This window comes from Pyrgilauda ruficollis, unplaced genomic scaffold (assembly GCF_017590135.1).
Source record: "Pyrgilauda ruficollis isolate IOZ18807 unplaced genomic scaffold, ASM1759013v1 scaffold62, whole genome shotgun sequence".
NCBI lineage: Eukaryota > Metazoa > Chordata > Aves > Passeriformes > Passeridae > Pyrgilauda > Pyrgilauda ruficollis.
Genome location: NW_024527933.1, coordinates 68,845 through 85,144, shown reverse-complemented (window position 1 = coordinate 85,144; position 16,300 = coordinate 68,845). Strand labels below are relative to the sequence as shown.

General features: G+C 53.1%; 2 protein-coding genes across 2 annotated transcripts in view; both read left to right on the top strand.

Moving 5' to 3' along the window:
- The first annotated feature begins 99 nt into the window (after nt 1-99).
- On the top strand, nt 100-6,309 carry LOC121362457 (globoside alpha-1,3-N-acetylgalactosaminyltransferase 1-like). The gene is made up of 6 exons (XM_041483966.1): nt 100-164; nt 921-983; nt 2,117-2,167; nt 2,266-2,301; nt 4,270-4,404; nt 5,625-6,309. The coding sequence occupies exons 1-6, from the start codon at nt 100-102 to the stop codon at nt 6,307-6,309; spliced, it is 1,035 nt and encodes a 344-aa protein (XP_041339900.1).
- Nucleotides 6,310-11,590: 5,281 nt separating this feature from the next.
- The window catches only part of RALGDS (ral guanine nucleotide dissociation stimulator), a 58,156-nt gene continuing 53,446 nt past the window's right edge, over nt 11,591-16,300 (top strand). The window contains exon 1 of the mRNA XM_041483914.1: nt 11,591-11,763. Coding sequence (XP_041339848.1) covers nt 11,746-11,763 — 18 coding nt within the window. The 5' untranslated portion in view covers nt 11,591-11,745. The remainder of the gene's footprint in view (nt 11,764-16,300) is intronic.

The window sequence follows — 16,300 nt, the reverse complement described above, 5'->3', positions numbered from 1 at the left end:
AGAGTGAGGCACTTACAGCCCTCTTCCCTTTGTATTTGCTCTTTGCAGAGTGAAAGCAGCTGGAATTCAGAAGCTGCCCTTCCTTCTCCTCCAGAAGATATGATTTCCAGGAAGGTGCTGCTGGGATCTCTTGTCTGCCTGGGTGGTGTTGCTGCAGTTATCTGGTAAGCATTTGCTGGCCAGCTCGGTCATACCTAAAACATCCTGTGTAGATCCTGTGCTAAAACTTTTAGAACACAAAAATAAAGGCTGTGCATTTTGTGGGAAGCCCCTCTTCCAGCTGTAAGAAAGAACAGCAATTTGTGTAATAGATAAAGGAGCACTGGTAGAGAGAGAAGGCCCTGAGGGAAAGAGGAAAAAAGAGCAATTGGATCCAAATCAGGCTGCTAACACCTTAGTGACTCACAAACAAATGCTTGAGTAGAGAATATTCCAGTTATATTTCAGCTCAGGCCTTAGCAGAGGTGATTATCTGTCTCTTCACACAGTCCAAACTCACTCCAGCATCACCAGGGACTATCAGACATCACAGCTTTCAAACACAGAATTTTGTAACTGAATATTCTGACAACTGAGTATGGCTTATGGAGCAAACTCAAACATCCTCGGAAGGGAATCTGAGATAAGGCATTTCTGTTAAGTATGAAAATATTAATTATTAAATTATTAGGAATTATTGCATTTTTATGATGCTGCAGTTTGCTGTACTTTCACCTTGTGGGTAGCTGCATTTTGCCTCAGCAGCAGGACACTGTGTTAAAATGTGAACACAGCAGATCCTACACTAATTAATAAAGTAGACATGGAGTTAGCCAGAGTTACTTCTCAAAATCTTTGCCAGGTCCTTAGGTGATGTTGGAAAATCCTAGGAAGGTTTCCTTCAACATTTCCTATCTTAAAACGTCTCTTTGCTCTCACAGGGCTGTAGCTGGGGGTGGAAAAGTGCACTACCTGCCCTACTACCTTCCCTGCCCTGAAATCTTGTGAGTATTTTCTTCTGTGCCTGATGAGTAACACAGCTCATTGTTACAGTCCTGCTCTTCACTGGCAACACAAACAGTGACCAACAAGGGGCTTGTTCTTTATTTGTGAAGCTGTAATTAGTCACTCTCTTAAAACAAAAAGCTACCAGAGCTGCACAGGTGAGGGAGGCTTTGTTTGTTGTGGGTCCCAGAGCCCAGGACTAAAAGGTTCCTTATCAGGGTGTAATCCCACAGCTGCCCATGCACAGCTGTGCTCTCAGCATCCACTGACTAGACAGAGACACCTAAAGCACAGAGGTGAGATGAACAGGCTCAGGAGGAGCTCTGGCACAGTCAGGAGTAACCCCCAGCTCTCATCAGGCTCCTGTTCCTCCTCTGAGATCTGTGCTCTGCCCCAGCTCCAGGGATGTGTTTGTGCTGTGGCAGCACCTGAGCTCTGCACTGAGCAGATGAAGGGCAGCTGCTTCTGGGAAATACCTCCTGAGCTTGTACCTGACCTAGCCTGGCTGCCAAGAGCTCTCCCAGAGCTGCACAGGAGAGAATTTGCACTGTGCAGGGGCCAGGGCCATGGCCCCAGTGACCTCCTCTCTGCCACATTGCCCCAGGGCTGGGACACCACAAGCTGTGGCTTTTACCGTGACCTACTGTTCTTGTAAAAACAAAACCAAGCCATGCAAATAGAAAAAAAGTTATGTTTCATGGAGGTATTTCTGATTATTCCAGCCCATTCCAAACCATTGTGTCTGGTCAGGTGCTTATTTCTCTGAATGCTGTTGGAAATGTGATTATTTCAGGTAGTTCAGCCCTCCAGGTGACCAGGAACAGTTTTGCAGGGCATGGAGCACATACATGATTATTGCTGACAGTCCCACAGGGATTTTGACCCCTAAACCCCAGTCTGATTTCCTCAGAGACAGGGACTGCTGCCAGCACCTCTCTGTCCCTGTTGTGTGTGTGTTCTGTCCCTCTGGGGAGCCCTGGAGGGGTGTGCAGGTGATGCCTAACCCTGGGCCAGGCAGGGCAGTGTCCACAGCAGCTCGGGCTGGATTTGCACAGCAGGTCCTGAAGCCAAACTTGGCTGATATTTTAAGAACAGTATAACAATCCCTTTCATCTCCCACCCCATCATGCAGCTCCATGAAACTCCAATACACAGAAGAGAAGCTAATCCAGCTTTTCCCCCAGTAAGTACTTGCTTTTTATCTCCTGACCTTTAAACTGCTGCTCCTCTCTTCCAGGCATATTCATGCACTATTCAATGGGTATTTCTTCCTTTTTACAGATTATTTTATCAGCAGCCAAGAGTGCTGGCGCCAAAGTAAGTTTCTTTGTTTGAACTTTGTTTCTGCTGAGTTTAGTTTGGGCACTTTGCAGCACTCACAGTTCCAGAGTCCTGGGGCACACTGAGCAGGACCTTGTTCCACGAGAATCCAACCACAGGGGTGTGTCAGCAGCTGCCTGTGCTGCCCAAAGGTTGGGTTTGGTTACTGTACACTCATTAACACACTTCCTGTTAATTCCCAATTATTACATTGGCACACACACGCTCTGTCGTGGCCAGGAACTCTTTTTGAGGTGGCAGATCTGTAATATCTGTATGTAAGAAATTCCTTCTCTTATCTGGATGTAAGATGTTACAGATCTGTAATATCTGAAAGTGGGAAATACCTTCTGGAGGTGTGCTGTAGCTGGAACCAGCTGTGGGAGAGCTCTGAACCCATTTCAGGGCAAGACAAAGCGGGTGCTCTGTGTGACCTGCAGCAAACACAGCCAAAGCAGGGAGTTTAAGGGAAGATTTGGGACAGCAGCTCTAAGAAGTGGCTTGGACAAACTCTCTGTTTGAGAGAGTTGTTGTTAAATTTCCTCAAGCTCAGGTTGTTACAGCCTCCTTTGGTCTGACTTTTATCTGGAGCAGTTCACCTTCAACAGCCACATTCTTTTGCATGCTAGTAAACACACCCTGTTGGTACACACACTATATATATATATATTATTTCCCCCACATATTCAGGATGTGCTCAGCCTGAATATTTCTTCTGTATTGGAATAAATTTCTGTGCTAAATCAGCTGGTATATTCTGGGACAAAGGAGGGGAGAATCTTGAAGCTTTTCATGCTCTGGAGGGGGTTCACTGGCACTGAGAGGGTGACCATGACCCATTGGGAAAGCCAGGGCAGCCCTGCAAAATCACATTTACAAAGCTTAGAGAAATGAACGTGCCTGTTTCCTTCCCTCTCCAATAAGAAGGATAATCAACCCAGAAACAAGACAGATCAGTCAGTACATTTTCCCCAACCCAAATTCTTCTTCCTGTATAATTTAATCTTTCATTGCTGCAGGAAGGAGTGAAAGTGTTATTCTTGTATCCTCTCAGACTGAAAGCATAGATCTGGGTTGGAGGATCTGACTGGACCAGGCTGCTCCCCACAGCTCCCCCAGTTTGGTTCTGGTGCTGTTTTGCCCTGGAACTGTGTCAGGTGGCAGCCCCCAGGTGTGGCCACGTGCTGTGTGTGACAAATTTCATTAGCAGAGGGCTCCAGTTCCTGGTCTGCAGTGAATGTGAGCAGGCTCCACCATAAATGACATCTCCTTTTAGAATCAAAAAGGCAAGAATGGAACACTGAAAACAAAGCAGCAAATTGAAACAGCATTGCAGAGCTGTAACAGGGCAGAATCAGACTCTGCTGCATTTATATTCAGTATTTCCACTTCCCTCACAGGAGATTAAGGATTTTTTTCTAACTTTGTTACACATTTGAATGCTGGCTGACATACAGCATTTTAAATTATATCTGAATGTGTTGGAGCTATATATAAATACTGGAAAAATAAGCTGTCATGCTGCAAGCTGTGTTTTAATAACACAGTAATGGGCTATATTTAATAGTAATTTTCATATTATTATTATTACTTGTGTTTTAATCTGTCTGTAACATTCTGCATCAGGCAGATAGCAAATAGGCACAGCTTCCCATTCTGAGAGTTCAGTGGTCATTAAACTCTCCTCAGCAGAAAAGTCCTTAAATGAGATTTTAGCAGATCCTCAGGTTTTTGCTGATGTGTTAAGTGCTTAATTTCAGCCCAGGAATTGAAATATCCATGCTCTGTAACCTCAAATAAGAATGCAGGGAGAAAATATCTGAGGCTAATACCCTCCATGGCGAATTAATGCTGATTCACACCCTCCTCTAGCTGCCTTTTTTGTGCTTCTTTCCCATTTACTGGCCTCAAAACCAACAGGAGCTGCTACATTTCATGAACATTTCTGGTTTTTTCCCCCTTCAGGCGCCAGGATGTGCTGACAGTCACACCATGGCTGGCCCCCATCGTCTGGGAAGGGACCTTTGATCCTGAGATCCTGGACAGTGCCTACAGACCCCTGAACCTCACCATAGGGGTGACAGCCTTTGCTGTTGGAAAGTAAGGGGAGCACTCAGTGGGCACAGTCCTTGGGGTGATGCCCTTCCTCTGTGGAAAGATGATTTTGGCTTTCCTTTTCCTGAAATTTGTCCCAGTTTATAGGGGGGTTTTGTGCCCACGTAATCACACAAGCCCGTGGGATGACAACACTTGAGGCACCTGAGGTGTGGGCAGTGTTTTTTAACAATTAGCAGGTGGCTTGGGAATTAGAGCTGGTCAAAATGGGGATAATCCACCTCTTCCTCATCCTCCACTACACCTGCTGCATGTGTAGTGTGTGGATTCTTGCAGTGGTAATCAGTGAACTCTCCTGACTCCTTGTCTTGCATTCTCTAACGTGCTCTTCATAATCCACCCACATCCCCTTGGAATCCCAGAATGGGCTGGGTTGGAGGGAACCTTAAAATTCATCTCCTTCCACCCCCTGCCATGGGCAGGGACACCTTCCTCTAGACCAGGTTGCATCAACCTGTCCTGGGACACCTCAGGGATCCAGGGGCAGCCACAGCTTCTCTGGGCACTCTGTGCCAGGGCTTCCCCACCCTCACAGGGAAGAATTCCTTCCTAAAATCTGATCTAACCCTGCCCTCCTTCAGCTGGAGGCCTTTCCCCTGATGCCTTGTGAAGGCTGACCTGGAACAGAGACTAGATGGAGCTAAAGAATAAAGTAGGGATTTATTAAGAGGCCTCAATAGATCCACCTTGGGCAGCACAACCCAAAAATGGACACCAAAAATGGACAACTGGTCTTGAGGTCTCTCACTTTGATCAGCTCTGCTCCATTTGCATATTGGAGTTAATTGTCCAAATCCAGCTTTAGGTTATGGAGTCCCATCTTGTTTTTCTCTCTCCAGCCCATGTTGTTTGTGCTCTTGGGCCTGAGATTTGGATCATTTGTCCTTGGTGCCCAGCTGGAGCAGGAATTGTTTTGTCTCCCTGCTCTGTGCAGAGAGCTCCCCATCCCCTGGTATGAACCCAGACCCGCACACTAAGGCTGCACAGAATCTGAAACGATTGTTTTGTCTCCCTGCTCTGTGCAGAGAGCTCCCCATCCCCTGGTATGAACCCAGACCCGCACACTAACGCTGCACAGAATCTGAAACATATAAAATCCAAACCTGAGGCATCCCCCCTCTCCTCTACCACTCCAAGGCCTTGCAGAAGGTGCACAGCAAGGCCCTGGCTGTCCCTGCCGTGCCCCACGGGCCGTGTCTGCTCAGGTACACGAGGTTCGTGCGGCGCTTCCTGGAGTCGGCGGAGCAGCACTTCATGCGGGGCTACCGCGTGAACTACTACATCTTCACCGACAGCCCCCAGAGCATCCCCCGCCGCCAGCTGCAGCCGGGGCGCAGGCTTGTCACCGTCCCCGTGCAGAAATACCCCAGCTGGCAGGAGATCTCCATGCGCAGGATGGAGGCCATCAACCAGCTCGTGGCCAGGGAGAGCCACGGCCGGGTGCACTACCTCTTCTGCCTGGACATCGACATGGTGTTCCACAACCCCTGGGGCCCCGAGACCCTGGGGGACATGGTGGCAGCCATCCACCCTGGCTACTTCGATGTGCCACGAGAGCAGTTCCCTTATGAGAGGAGGAGCTCCTCAGCAGCCTTCATCCCTAAGGGAGAAGGGGATTTTTACTACGGAGGGGCCGTGTTTGGGGGCTTGGTCGAGAAGGTCTATGAGTTCACCAAGTTCTGCCACATGACCATCCTGGCAGACAAAGCCAACGGGATCATGGCAGCCTGGCAGGAGGAGAGTCACCTCAACAGGCACTTCCTGTCCCACAAACCCTCCAAGCTGCTTTCTCCAGAGTATATATGGGATGACAGGAAGCCAAAGCCACCCGAAATCCGCCTCATACGTTTTTCCACTGTGAATAAGAACTACAAGGAGGTCAGAAACTGACCATCCCCGCAGAGAGATCCTCCACGCAGACAAACCCACCAAAATTAGTTCCTGCATTATGTACCCCACCATGAATTTCTGTTCCTGGTAGGAGCAAACTGGGAAGGGAATGTGTGGATAGTTCCTCTGGAGAGCAGAGTGTAAACGCATTTCAGAAGCAGCAGTCAAAGTGCAGGTGAGACTGAAAAGCTTTCTGGATTCCCACTCTTTGTAAATATGTCCTGCTCGAGACTGTAACACACAAAAAAAGCATCCACAAGGCCAGTTATCCAATGCATGGCTGTAGCTGCCTTTGCCTGAGTGTTTTCCTGAGGCCTGGTGGAAAATTTAACAAGATCAAAATGGCATTTGACGTTCCTGTGGAGGGGAAGACCTTGGGTTTTGGTAAAGACCTTTTAACTTAAAAAAAAGAACGTTGCAGGGCAATAAATTTCCTGAATTGTGATTTAAACTGACGCCTTTTGTCAGAATCAGGAGGAAACTTGCACTCAGAGCTCGTTGTCCCTGCCTGGTGTGCAGCAGGATTTCTTGGACATTCTCAGCAGGGAGCTGGTGCCAGGCATTGCCAGTAAGAGCCCTGGTCTGACAGGACAAACAGTGTGAACTCATCTAGAAGTTATCTCCCAAATTCCAGTCTGTGCTTTGGAGACCCAAGTTTAGACAGAACTGGCACGGATCAGAGCAGACAGAACTCCTTCAGGTTTATTTCAATCACAGATGTGCTCTGAACCTTTTCCCTGGGTCACATGTCTCTGTGGATCATGTAATCTTTTCCAACACAGAAAATCTGGTTTTGAGATGTTCATGTTCCTCTCCATTGCTTCAGCCCTTTCCAATTTTTCTGAGCTCTGTGAAATAAATTGGCGAGAAGCTGCTGGAGCTGACAGCACGAGCTGATGCCTTTCCAGCAAACAGGATGATTTCATTCCACAATGAAATGCTCTGGGGGAGCTGGGAGTTCAGTGTGGAGCTGGAAGTGGGCTGGGGTTAACATTTCCTCTCCTTGGATGTGCTGAGGAGCTGAACCAGGCGTTCAGAGCCTGGCAGATCCCTTGGGGGAGCCCTGGCAGCTGAGGTCACACAGGGGTGCCTGTGCCACCTCCCTTGTCACAGCAGGGCTGCCATAAACATCATCTCCCTGTGCTACCGAAGGGCTGAGCACGCCAGGCCCTGTTCTCTCACGGGGAGCAGGGGAGAGGCCACGGGAGCTGTGGGGAACCGGGGAGAGGAGGAGCAGGGTGAAAGGGTGAGCGGGCTGTTTCTAAGGGAACATTTTAGGGGGAGGGCAAAAAGGAAAAAATAAAAAAAATAGTTTAAAAAAAGCTAATTTGGCAAAAAGAGGGAAAATAGGAAAGAGGTGCCTGACTGTTCCTGCTTCTCTTCACATGAGAAAATTGCTGTATGGCAGCAAATCAAGTATGCAAAGCTTTAGGGCCCCACCACTGATTGCAGATGACTTAACGAGCCATTTCAGTCCTGTGAGCAGGCTGGAAATGGCACTTGCCACTGTCATTGCAGGCATTTCATCTTCCAGAAGACTAATTAGAAAAGCTTTCACGGACCCATAATATAGATAAGGTACCTGAAATACCTCCAGCCCCAAAGCCCCAGTGGCAGCTGGGTTGGCTGATTTGTGCTTAATCCAGCAAAGGGTCTTTATTACATTTTCTCCAGATTGTTCTTAGTGATGTGGTGCAGGAGGAAGATGCCCCTTTGCATAACTAAACCAGAACTGAAACCCCTGCCATGTATGTTGGGTAACCAGGCACCTCATCTAAGCCAAAATGGTGAGGAAAAATACTTATCCAAATATTTCCAGAAAGATACAGTTCCAACCAGCCCAGGATTAATACTGTCTGTTTCTTATTTGTTAAATGAGTTAGTGCCTCAAGGCCATGCTGAAACTGGGTTCTCATTATGCTAATTATACATATATGCATATGGATTCTTTACCAGCCAGAAGGAACTGTCCAGTCAAGCCAGATAATTTTATCTCCTGGTGTCAGTACGTGGCTGGGCTGGGCTAGACCTCGTAGAAAACTACTCAGATTCCAAGAAAAACATGAAGTTCCATAGCAGCCACAAATCTATAGATCAGCTGTGGCAATGGCCAATTCCCCTCATGCCTTTATTCTGCTGGAAAGTGCTCTGGATTTGCAGCCATAGGGCTTCCTTCTGCCACGTTAATTATTGGATTTCTGTGCAGATACTCATAAATCCTCTGTGAGAGGAAGCTCTGCAGCACAGATGATGGGTGATAGAGGGTGGTCTGTGTTTCTGGGGTACCTGTTTTGAACAAATTGTGAAGGGCTTGGTCTGAGCTCTGCATCAGAGCTGCCTTTTGGCTGAATCCTCAGCCCTCTGATTGACACCATAATGGCCTGGTTTGTGCTGTGCCAAACATGTTTATTTTCCTGGCAGGCCTGCAGCTTCTCCCCAGGGGAATGGCTTGTGTTGTGTGACACAGTTCTGCTCCACGGGGCTGTGGTTTGAAGCAGTACCTACAAACTCCTGGTGCCTCCAGGGAGAGGAGAATGTCTGCAGAAAAAAAAACCCCACAGCGCCGTGTGGGAGACACTCCCTGAATCAGCTCGTGCCCTCCTGTAATTAATGGAAGGCTGGACTTCTGTTGTCATCTCCTGCTGATTAATCCCCTTCCCCCAGCAGCAGCAGCCAGCTTTCCTTCTCCCAGTTTGGATTATGCAGCCTGAGGCTTGTGTGCACAGTGGGAGCTTCACCAGGACCTGCTTTCTGATGTGCATTCCCCACCCACACCCAGTGCACAGTGGGGAAACTGAGGCACGTGGTAGGAAGGCAGCACAGTGCCACTCTCACCACGGGGGACAACGTTGTCTTATGTGTTCTTGTGCCAAAGGAATTTAGACTTAGGAACGCAGGGGACTGCATGAAAACTGAATCACTACGTGTAAATAAACCCCACTGCCTGGGCATGTGGTTGTGCTCTCAAGGTATTTCCCACTCAAGCCCTTGACCCAGCCTCAGAGCTGCAGCTTGTTGCCTTCCCAAGGGCCCCTTTTTCCTTCCATCCCTTTCTGCTCGGCTGGAACAGACTCATCATTCATAGTCCCTCTAATTTAAGCGCTCATCTGACAGGCTGTTTCTTTCCTTCTCCCTGCTGCTGTCTTGCCCAGTGCATCCACCCCCAAAGGGCAAATTTCTCTGTGTGATGTGAAACAGAAATTTCCAGCACTGGATATGATCTGAGGTGTGGCCAGGCTCTGATCCTCTCATTCTCCCCACTGATAACACAAGAATCATTTCCACTTAGCCAGATTAGGATTATTTTCCTCTCTGGTTTGAATTTCCCATAACCCTCCCACAGGTGATGTCCCCTGACAGTTTTGACCAAAAATGTCGTTTTGTACCACACAGAAGCATTCATGAAAGGACTGGCTTAGTCAAACTCTCTGTGGGTGAGATCTGTGCCTGTGGGGCACGGAAATGAGATGATCTTTGAGCAGAGGGGGTAAGAACATCAGTCACACACTCCCTGCACAAAACCAGCTTGTGCAAAAGCCACGTGCATCCGGCTGCCTTCGTGCAGCTGGTGGTGGCAAGGAGCTGGAAGGCTGGGAGCTCCTGCCAAGCTGCTGGGATCACTGCCCTGCCTGCCCTTTGTCTCACCTGTTCAGCTTTTTGAGGGAGGGACTCTCTGTCTCTTGCTCTGTGTTTGCTCTCAGTGGGGATTTGCTCTAATCCCGAAGGGCAGCTCTTAGCACCAAGGTTATTATTTTCTCACTTGAATCCCACCTGCTCTGCTTCACCTCCTGCCCCTGCAAGTCCCCGTGGGACCCCAGGGGTGACACACACAGAGCAACAGCTGCTCTCCAGGTGGAGTGACAGTGACAGAAACAGTGACAGTGACAGGGGTTCTGGGGACAGCAGGAACTGGAGAAGGAGTTACAGGAGTGGGTTGGATTGTGCTTTACTCACGGTAAATCCCCAGCCCTGGAGTTCTGCTCCACACAATCAAATGTTTTAGGGAATCATCACTAGAAAAAGCCATCTGAAGAGTGACATTTGAATGTCTGCCTGCCCACCAGACTCCCTCCTTTCCCCACGAGTGTTGCTGTACTGACGTGACTTTTCCTGTGCTATATTTAGCTGAAACACAGATCCACCAAATGTCGCTGTTTTGTGTAAAACTAGTGTAAAGCCTTAGGAGTAAAAAGGCAGTTTTAACCACAAATCTCCACTGCTTGTATGCCCACATCATCCCCCTGCTCCCGTGCTGAACCTCCAGCCGATTTAAAGCGAGCCAGATGAGTACAAATTACATTTAAAAAGCGCTTCATTCCAGTGTGGTTTTTAGCGAGTTTTGCCAGCAGCAAATCACATAGCTCTAGACCTTTTGACGTGCGTGTTTTTCTCGCTGTGTTTCTCGCTGACACCGTTACTATAATTAGAAAGATGTTGCTCTGTAGCAGCATCTAGTGCCAGAGGCAGAGCCCTGGCAGCACCTTCTCCTTTCCTGGCTGCGCTCCCCGGCCAGAGCTGCTGGTTCAGCTGGCCCGGAGCCACGGAGGAGCGGCACGGGCAGGTGCTGCGGGCTGTGCCTTGTCGCTCACTCCCGCTGTGACCCTGCAGAAAGGGGGGATGGCTGCTGGGGCCGGCACGGGGTGTTGTGCCCAGGACCAGCCCTGCAGCGGCTGGGAGCACTCGGCCCTGGACTGGCGCAGCCTTCTCCCGGCTCCTTCTCCTCCTGGAATGGCTCATGGCATCGGCCTCATCATGACAAACGATGGGGACCGGAGCTGTTTCCAGGGCAACCCCGCTGGCTCCCCTGCTCCCGCACGGACCGTGCTCCCGCAGCCCCAGCAGCGCTGCCCGGGGGTCCCCCCGCGCCCCATTTCTGTGCCGGGCTCAGCGGAGAGGAGCGGCCGGGGCCCCGTGGGGTGCCCTGGCTACCCCAGCCTCTCCTCCTGAGCCGGACAGCCCGAGGGATCCCGGGGGTCTCTCCCAACCACGGCCCCAAGTTCTTCTCCCGGCTCCCCACCCGCAGCGCCCGCTCCCCGGCGGAGTCCGCCCGGTGCCTTCCCCGGCTCCCGCTCCGGGGGGAAAACACCCCCAAAACGCCAAGGAGCGCCCCGGTACCGCCGGAGCGGTGTCCGTGCGGGCGGCACCAGCGAGGTGCCCGCTGCAGACGCTCCCCCTGCCGGGCCCGGGCGGAGCCGGGAGCCGCCCCCTCCCTGCCGGTAACGGAGCCCGCCCCGCTCCCGCCCCCGCCCCGCTCCGCTCTCCCGGCCGCGCTCGGCGCTGGGCGCTCGGCGCTGGCGGGGCCGGCGGGGCCCCATGGGCGGCTCGGAGCATCGCCCCCGGCCGCCGGGCAGCGCGGCGGGGCCCTGAGCGCGGCCCCGGCACCCGCAGCGGGGCCAGCGGCTCTCGGCGCGGCCCCGGGGCTATGAGCGGGGCACGATGATGATCGACAGCCAGGTGAGTGCGCCGGGAACCCGCAGCTTCTGTCCCTCCGAGCTGCCCCGGCCCCGTGCGCTGCTGCCGGGCTCGGTCCCCGTCTCGTCAGACGGGGCTCGGGGCTCCCGCGCGTGTCCGCGGCGGGGGATGGATGGGGACGCGGCGCCGGGGGTTCTGCGGGGTTCGCTGGGCTCTGTAGCTGCAGGTGGCCGTCCCTTGTTGCCTCTTGGAGCCGGGGTCACTGTACGTGCCAGCAGCCCGGGCCCCCGGTGTGCAGCGGGGCTTTGGCGGAGGAGAAGCAGCAGCTTTGCGGAGGAAGCGGGGGGAAGTCTGTTTTTCAATGTTTTTTCCTTGATTTTTTGGCTTTCTGTTTGTGTAATGGTTAATGCGGCTGGGAGAAGAGGAGCTGAAGGATGGGGAAGGAGAGGGACACGGGTTGGGACAGGCTCGGAGGGCGCTGCGATGTTGCAGCACCGCGGTGCTGCGATGCTGCTGGCAGGCTGGCGCTGCTGCCTGCTGAGCCGAGCCAGGGCCGGTTCCCCTGGCACGGCTCAGGCCAAGGGGCATCAGCAGGTCCCTTGTCTCTGCCTGGTGTGTTTATGAGGGCAAAGAAGCTAAATCGAGCCGAGGTGGGCTAAAGCTCTGCACTCCCAGCCCCCCTGGTGCTTTTGGGGTAGGGGAGGGTGAAGTAAAGGTATGAAATTTGGGGGTGGCACCAGAGCATGACTCTGGGTTTGGTCCTGATGCTCCTCTGACTTTTTGCTTTCTCTTCTTCTTCTGATGTTTGATCCCATCCCTGGGAAGGGGGGGCGGTGCTGCTGCCCTTGGGGGGTGCTGGGAACATAAGTGGGCAGCAATGGCTCCTTGGAGACCAGGAATGAATAAAGGGAAGGGCTGATGCTGTGCTGGAGAAGTGGGCTGGGATCCATTTTTGGACTGGAAAATGTGCATTCCAAAGCTGCCTCCTGCACCCTGTGGGTCTCTTTGGTCTGGGCCTCACTCACCTTGGTCCAGCCCAATTAAAAAGCTGAATCAACTCTCTTGGGGGCACGTGTGTGAGGCAGGCCCTAGTGCCACACTGCTGTGTGCTGGATGGTGGCTTGTCCCTTTGGAAAAGGGGATTGGCAACCAAAATACAGGAGTTTGGGTCCTGATCCTGCCTAGGGTCAAGAAAGAGAGTTTTCTGTTATTATGGAGTGGGAAGATTGATCTCGCTGGGAGATGCAGAAAATTAAAGGTATAAGGTTGTCTGGAAAAAGATGTCCAGAGCTCAGCCTCCCATGTTGGGAATGCATGTGGCATCCTACAGAATGATTTGCATTAAGCTCTCAGCTTTAGTCTTCCTGTCACGTTTTTATGCTCACTCCATTTTATATATTTATTTATAGGTGTATTTTATATGGGTAAACTGAGGCACGTAGAGATGTTTGTCCCAAGCCCAGGATCCTGCGTGGGTGGAGAGCAGAGGTTTAAAGTCCTGGTTCCTCCTGCTGAAGGGGATGAGCCACTCTGCCTTTTAAGGGGTGCAATTCATTGAGGTCCCGTTGTTTGTGGCTACCAGTTAAGAGGAATTTCCAGCTGCACCCGCAGCCGCACCCTGCCGGTTCTGAGGGCTGCACAGCTACATTTTTCATGCCTTGTAAATGTTCCTCTCCCTGGTTGCTAAGGGAAAGACCCACACAAACAACTGGTAAAACTGAGTGTTGCAAAGTAAATAAGCTGAGCAAACAAGGAGGATTTTTCCATCTCTGAGTGCTGCAGGTGTGTTGTTCCAGGTGTCCCGACATGTGAAAGCCAAGGTTCACGTGCAAGGGTGAATTTCAGCCTTCAAAAGGGAAACCTGCTCTTGAGCTGGCTCAGAAGGCGGCTTCCATCCTGAAGCAAGCTCCCAGGGCTGCAGGCTCATCCCCTCTGTCCCTCTCTGGCCGTTTGGGCGGGAGAAGGGAGCAGATGGTGGATGAGCAGCCTCGGGCTGGCTGGGGGCAGGAGGCAGCGAGCGCAGGGAGCTCAGCTCGGCGGGAGCTGCCTTTGCTCGTGTCTCCCCTTTCATCTGCCCCCAGCGTCTGAAGCGGCTCCAGCGGCTGGGAGTGAACTCGTGGTGCTGCTCTGCAGGGGCAGGGGGGCGAGCTGGCAACAAGTGACAGCGAGGGAGGGTCCAGCTGGCAGCAGGGGCTGGGAGGCAGCAGGTGGAGAGATGCAAAGTCCCTCCTCGGCACGGCTCAGCCGCTCCATCTGGAGCTCCCACTCACGCCCGGGTCTGTGTGCCTGGGCTGATCAGACGTGAGCAGAGGATGCAGCGACTGCTGCAGGCTCCAGAATAAATCTCTGGGATGTTGTAATGATGGATCTGACATCCCCTAGCTCAGTGCAGTGGGTTATCTCTGAGCCAGTTTGTTCAGTGAAGAAATGAGGGGATTTTCAGGGCTTTGGTTATTCTGGGCATCTTTGGGGTTGTGGTTTTCATCTCCTCGTAGTTTTTTCACTCTGTCATTCCCTAAATGGTGCCTGACTGCTGGACCTGAACAGGGCAATCAGAGCTTCTGATCTCAGGTGGTGATGTCCAGAGCAATCTGCACTATCCATCAAGATGGATTTTGCTTCTGATACCTTTCCCATTGCTATAGCAACCCATCTGAGGAGGATGCCAGCACGCTTTCCAGGCAGTGTGTGCAGGGAAACTGCTTCACCTGCCACCAAGCTGCCACCACTCGTGGAGCAGGGCTGGTTAGCTGGAAACTGCACACAGGTGCTGAGCCTGGAGGGGCAGAGGAGCTGCTGCCAGCTCCCTCAGGCTGACCCTGCCCTCCCAGGTGTCCCCACCACCTGGAGTTTCCCTGGGATATCGAGGTGACACAGCTCAGCTGGGGGAGTGCATGGTGCCTAGTGCCAGGATCTGGGATTTCTCTCCGAAGGAGATGCTCAGGATGGTGAGAAGGAGCTCACCAAGGCTTGGTGGGTGTTAGGGACTGCTTCCCTCTTCCCCATCCCCTTGGTGAGTGTTAGGGACTGCTTCCCTCTTCCCCTCCCCTTGCCTGTGGAGAGGATGAGAGATGTGTCTCAGCTCCTGGGGCTGATAGAGAAGGAGGGTTTTGCCTGCTTTTGCCAAGTGAGCCCGTTCCTTCCTCCGTGTCCTTCACACTCTGCAGTCACTAGACATGCTCCAGCACGTTCTGCTCTGCCTCTCATCCTGCCGTCCTGTGCTTTCTGTGCAAACCAGAGGCCATCCAGCTGTGGCTGGCGCCAGGACAGCTGTGGGGCCGCCTTCCCTCTGCAGCGATGCTGCTGCCTGGGGCTGTGTTGTGCCCGGTGGGGCTGCCAGGCTGTGTGACCCTGCGTGGGCCGGCCAGGGCTGCCCGGAGCCCGGCGGGGCCGTGCAGCAGATGGCACTGTTGTTTTCCCGATGAGTTATTGCCGTGGGTTCAGCGCTGGGAAGGGTCAGCGGTGATGGGAGCGGGCACAGAGCCAGCGTCCGGCTCCCTGGGAAAGCCCAGCACGCCAAACTGGACTCTGCTGTGACAAGCAGAGCTCGGCGTGCGGGCACTGCTCGCCCAGGAGGAGCCGTGCTTGTGCTGTGCTCCATCCCCGCAGGTCTCAGCTCTGGCCCCGCAGCCGCCAGCCACAGCTGGGTGTGCTCTGGTTTGCACAGAAAGCACAGGGCAGCGGGATGAGAGGCAGAGCAGCACAGAGAACGTGCTGGAGCCCATCTAGCGACTGCAGAGTGTGAAGGACATGGAGGAGGGAACAGCCGAGGGAGACCCCAGCAAGGCCGCGTCAATCACCGCGTCCTTCCTATAAAAAGAAATCCCCGATCCGCCGCTCCCGTTTGTGCCTGTCGCCGCTGCCACCAGCCAAGCCCTGCCCCAGCTGTCCCCCAGCACTCCGTGAGCAGCAGGGAACCGGCCCTGACCTTTCCCTGGGGCCGCCAGGCAGGGCTGCCCGTGTCGCTGTCGCATCCTCGCCGCCGGTGTCACATCAGGAGCGCCAACCGCGTGCCCGGGGCGCTGTGCCTGGGCTGGCACAGTCCTGGCGTTCAGGGGTGGCTGTGGCAGCTGCTGCCAGCTCTTTGGGTGCTCCAAATCGAAATCCATCCCTCCCCGCCCGGCAGCCGCGGGATGCGCTGGCGGAGCTGCAGATGTTGACGGCTTTTCCCGATGGGATCGCCCGAGCCCGGCCCGCGTGACCTGCTCTGGGCTCAGCCGCCTGTTTTCCTCGAGGATTTGCGTGTTTAACTGGCTGGGTTTCGTGGGGACCTTCCGGCTCCCAAGGCACCGCGGGTGTCTCCGCGGATTGTCGCCGTCTGCGCCGACATCCCCGCTCTGCACGCCTTGGCCGCGGGTCAAAGGCAGCGTTTGGAGACATCAGCTGCCGTCAGAGGCGGCTCGGTGCTGCGGGATCACGGAGTTTCCGCTCCCTCGAGGCCCTGCAGTGCAGCGGGAGTTCATCCTCTGCACGGATTTACAGCCCCCTCCGTGCTCCCGGGCTTGCTGCGGCCCTGAGGGCTCCTGTCCCTGCCGAGCCTCACATGATCCCTGGAATCGGTGTAGCTGGAATTCATGTT

Bases quoted from the DNA above. Each gene is read 5' to 3' on its own strand.
- LOC121362457 (XM_041483966.1), top strand. From the start codon at position 100: ATGATTTCCAGGAAGGTGCTGCTGGGATCTCTTGTCTGCCTGGGTGGT. The intron at 165-920 runs GTAAGCATTTGC...TTGCTCTCACAG, and splicing joins GGTGTTGCTGCAGTTATCTG to GGCTGTAGCTGGGGGTGGAA. The intron at 2,168-2,265 runs GTAAGTACTTGC...TCCTTTTTACAG, and splicing joins CTAATCCAGCTTTTCCCCCA to ATTATTTTATCAGCAGCCAA.